The sequence below is a fragment of the Mandrillus leucophaeus genome, unplaced genomic scaffold (assembly GCF_000951045.1).
Source record: "Mandrillus leucophaeus isolate KB7577 unplaced genomic scaffold, Mleu.le_1.0 Scaffold58, whole genome shotgun sequence".
NCBI classification, from domain to species: domain Eukaryota; kingdom Metazoa; phylum Chordata; class Mammalia; order Primates; family Cercopithecidae; genus Mandrillus; species Mandrillus leucophaeus.
The window spans coordinates 1,416,960-1,419,203 of record NW_012106252.1 but is presented as its reverse complement, the minus strand read 5'-3'; the positions used below and the strand labels follow the sequence as shown (position 1 = coordinate 1,419,203).

The following is a 2,244-nucleotide window of genomic DNA, read 5'->3' as shown; positions in this document are numbered from 1 at the left end:
AAACAAACAAACAGTCTCAGGTCCCTTGACTGCAAACTCAAATCAACGGCAGTGCGCATTTTCCTGATGTCCGGATGGGATAAGCTATACAGTCCTCACGTGATGCGCAGGACGGAGCTGGGCTCAGTAAATGATGGTTCCCTTTCTCTGCTTTTGGAGAGGTGTGCTGTCAACACCAATTTAAAAAGCTAGCAAAAACAGTCATTCTCAGGGCCTTTCTTTCCTCTGCCTCTCAAAAGCACAGGCCTCCACAGAGATGAACAGTTTCTTTTTTTTTTTTTTTTTTCCTTTTTTGGAGACAGGTCTCGCTCTATCACCCAGGCTGGAGTACAGTGGCTCGATTTTGGCTCACCGCAGCTCCAACCTCCTGGGCTCAAGCGATTCTTCTGCCTCAGCCTCCAGATAGCTGGGACTACAGGCGCCAACCACCATGGCTGGCTAATTTTTGTATTTTTAGTACAGACAGGGTCTCACTGTGTCATCCAGGCTGGTCTGGAACTCCTGGCCTCAAGGGATCTGCCTGCCTCAGCCTCCTGAAGTGTGGAGATTACAGGCGTGAGCCACCACACCCGGCCTGACATGAACAAACTTTTATCTTTCCTCCCACTTTTTTCTTATTTTTCAGAAGCTTTACTGTATGAAGACAGAATAATAACAGAGAAGGACATGAGGAGAGTGAGAGATGAGCCCGAGAAGGTGGTGAAGCAGTGGGACCATATTGAGGATGAGAGAGAGACGGATGAGGACGATGAGGCTTTTGGGGGAGCTCTACAGAGCACAGCAAGCGGAAAGCAGAGTGTGGAAGCAGGAAAAGCCAGAAGCGATTTGGGAGAAGTTGCCAAGGGCCTGTCAGGAGAATTAGGCACAAGATCAGGAGAAACAGGCAGGAAGCTACTAGAAGCTGGCAGAAGAGAGTCAAGAGAAATTTATAGGCGGCCTTCAGGAGAATTAGGCCAAAGACTCTCAGGAGAGTTCAGCAGACAGGAACCAGAAGAACTAAATAAACTTTCAGAAGTGGGCAGAAGAGAGCCAGAAGAACTGGGAAAAACACAATTTGGGGAAATAGAAGAAATGAAAAAAACAGAAAATGAGATAGAAAAGGAGTATGAATGAAGACAGCGGTAGGGATAAGGATCAAGAAGTTGGTGTTCAGAGGGATAACGGGATCTTATTAAACTGGATTTTCAAGCGATTTATCTGTAATAGGAAAAATGAGGGTTTTACTTGTGCTGCTTTCCGTCACTATTTTGCCATTAAATAGGTGTCTTTCACTCTTGCAAACCCTGAGTCTGTCACTTTGTCTCCTCACCCCTGCCCACTCTTGGAAGAGCCTCGTGGAGAGAAAGGTGCCAAGAAGAAAGGGTTTCAGGAGGGTGAAGATACAGGAGCTTCAGGGAATGAGCAGTCACAGGGAGGAGGAGAGGGGAAGGCCTGGGAGGAGAGGTGCTTCCCAGACACCCCTGACTGACTGAGTCCTTCCAGTGCGCAGGACACCGGGGAGGCTTTATGGATGGAACAGTGGTGGGGTGGCCCCAGCTAGCACAGGCAGGAGAACGCCCCAAGCCAGAACTAAGCGAATGCTGGGACTGAGGCCAAAGATAGGGGAGGGGCCTGGGAGGGCAGACAGACTCCACCTCTGACAACTCTGGGTGGCACAATCAGGTAAATCAGGCTCGCCAAGCTGGCTTCTCCTCTGAACAATGGGATACCTGCCTTAGGGGTTGCTGCGAGGACTGAGCGCTTAGCACAGCACTTGGTACAAGAAACTCAAAAATCCAACGGAGCTCTCAGTGGTTTCACAGAGGTGGTGGCAGCTGAGCATCTGGCCTCAGAGGATGTTAGGATTTCACTCCGTTACTCATCTGTCCCTTTGGCCATTGCCATCCTGGTCTGTCTCCACAACTTCTAGAAGGAAAGGTCGGGGCTGAGACTGACTTTCGGCTGGCACAGGGCCCGGACGAGGTCAGTGAGGCATTTCAGATGCAGAGTTTACCGGGATGCCAGCAAATTGCATAATACTTTAATCCAATGTGGTTTAAAAAAAAGTTTTTAATTAATGCAAAAGTCCATGATGAATAAAATATCAAAAATTAAAGATAGGATCCAACCTTGCACGACCCTGCTTCACTCACTTCCTGCTAATCCACGGGACCGGGGAGGGCGACTGAGTTACCCCTCAACACACAGAAAAAGGTAGCGGCCGTCCAGCTCGCAGGCGCAGGGAGTGGGTGCGCGTGGCGGGGC

At 49.6% G+C, this 2,244-nt stretch overlaps 1 protein-coding gene across 1 annotated transcript in view; it reads left to right on the top strand.

Annotated features, from left to right (window-relative positions):
- Positions 1-1,281, top strand: part of TTC25 (tetratricopeptide repeat domain 25) — a 46,650-nt gene extending 45,369 nt beyond the window's left edge. The window contains exon 12 of the mRNA XM_011998839.1: positions 626-1,281. Coding sequence (XP_011854229.1) covers positions 626-1,113 — 488 coding nt within the window. The 3' untranslated portion in view covers positions 1,114-1,281. The remainder of the gene's footprint in view (positions 1-625) is intronic.
- Positions 1,282-2,244: the final 963 nt, after the last annotated feature.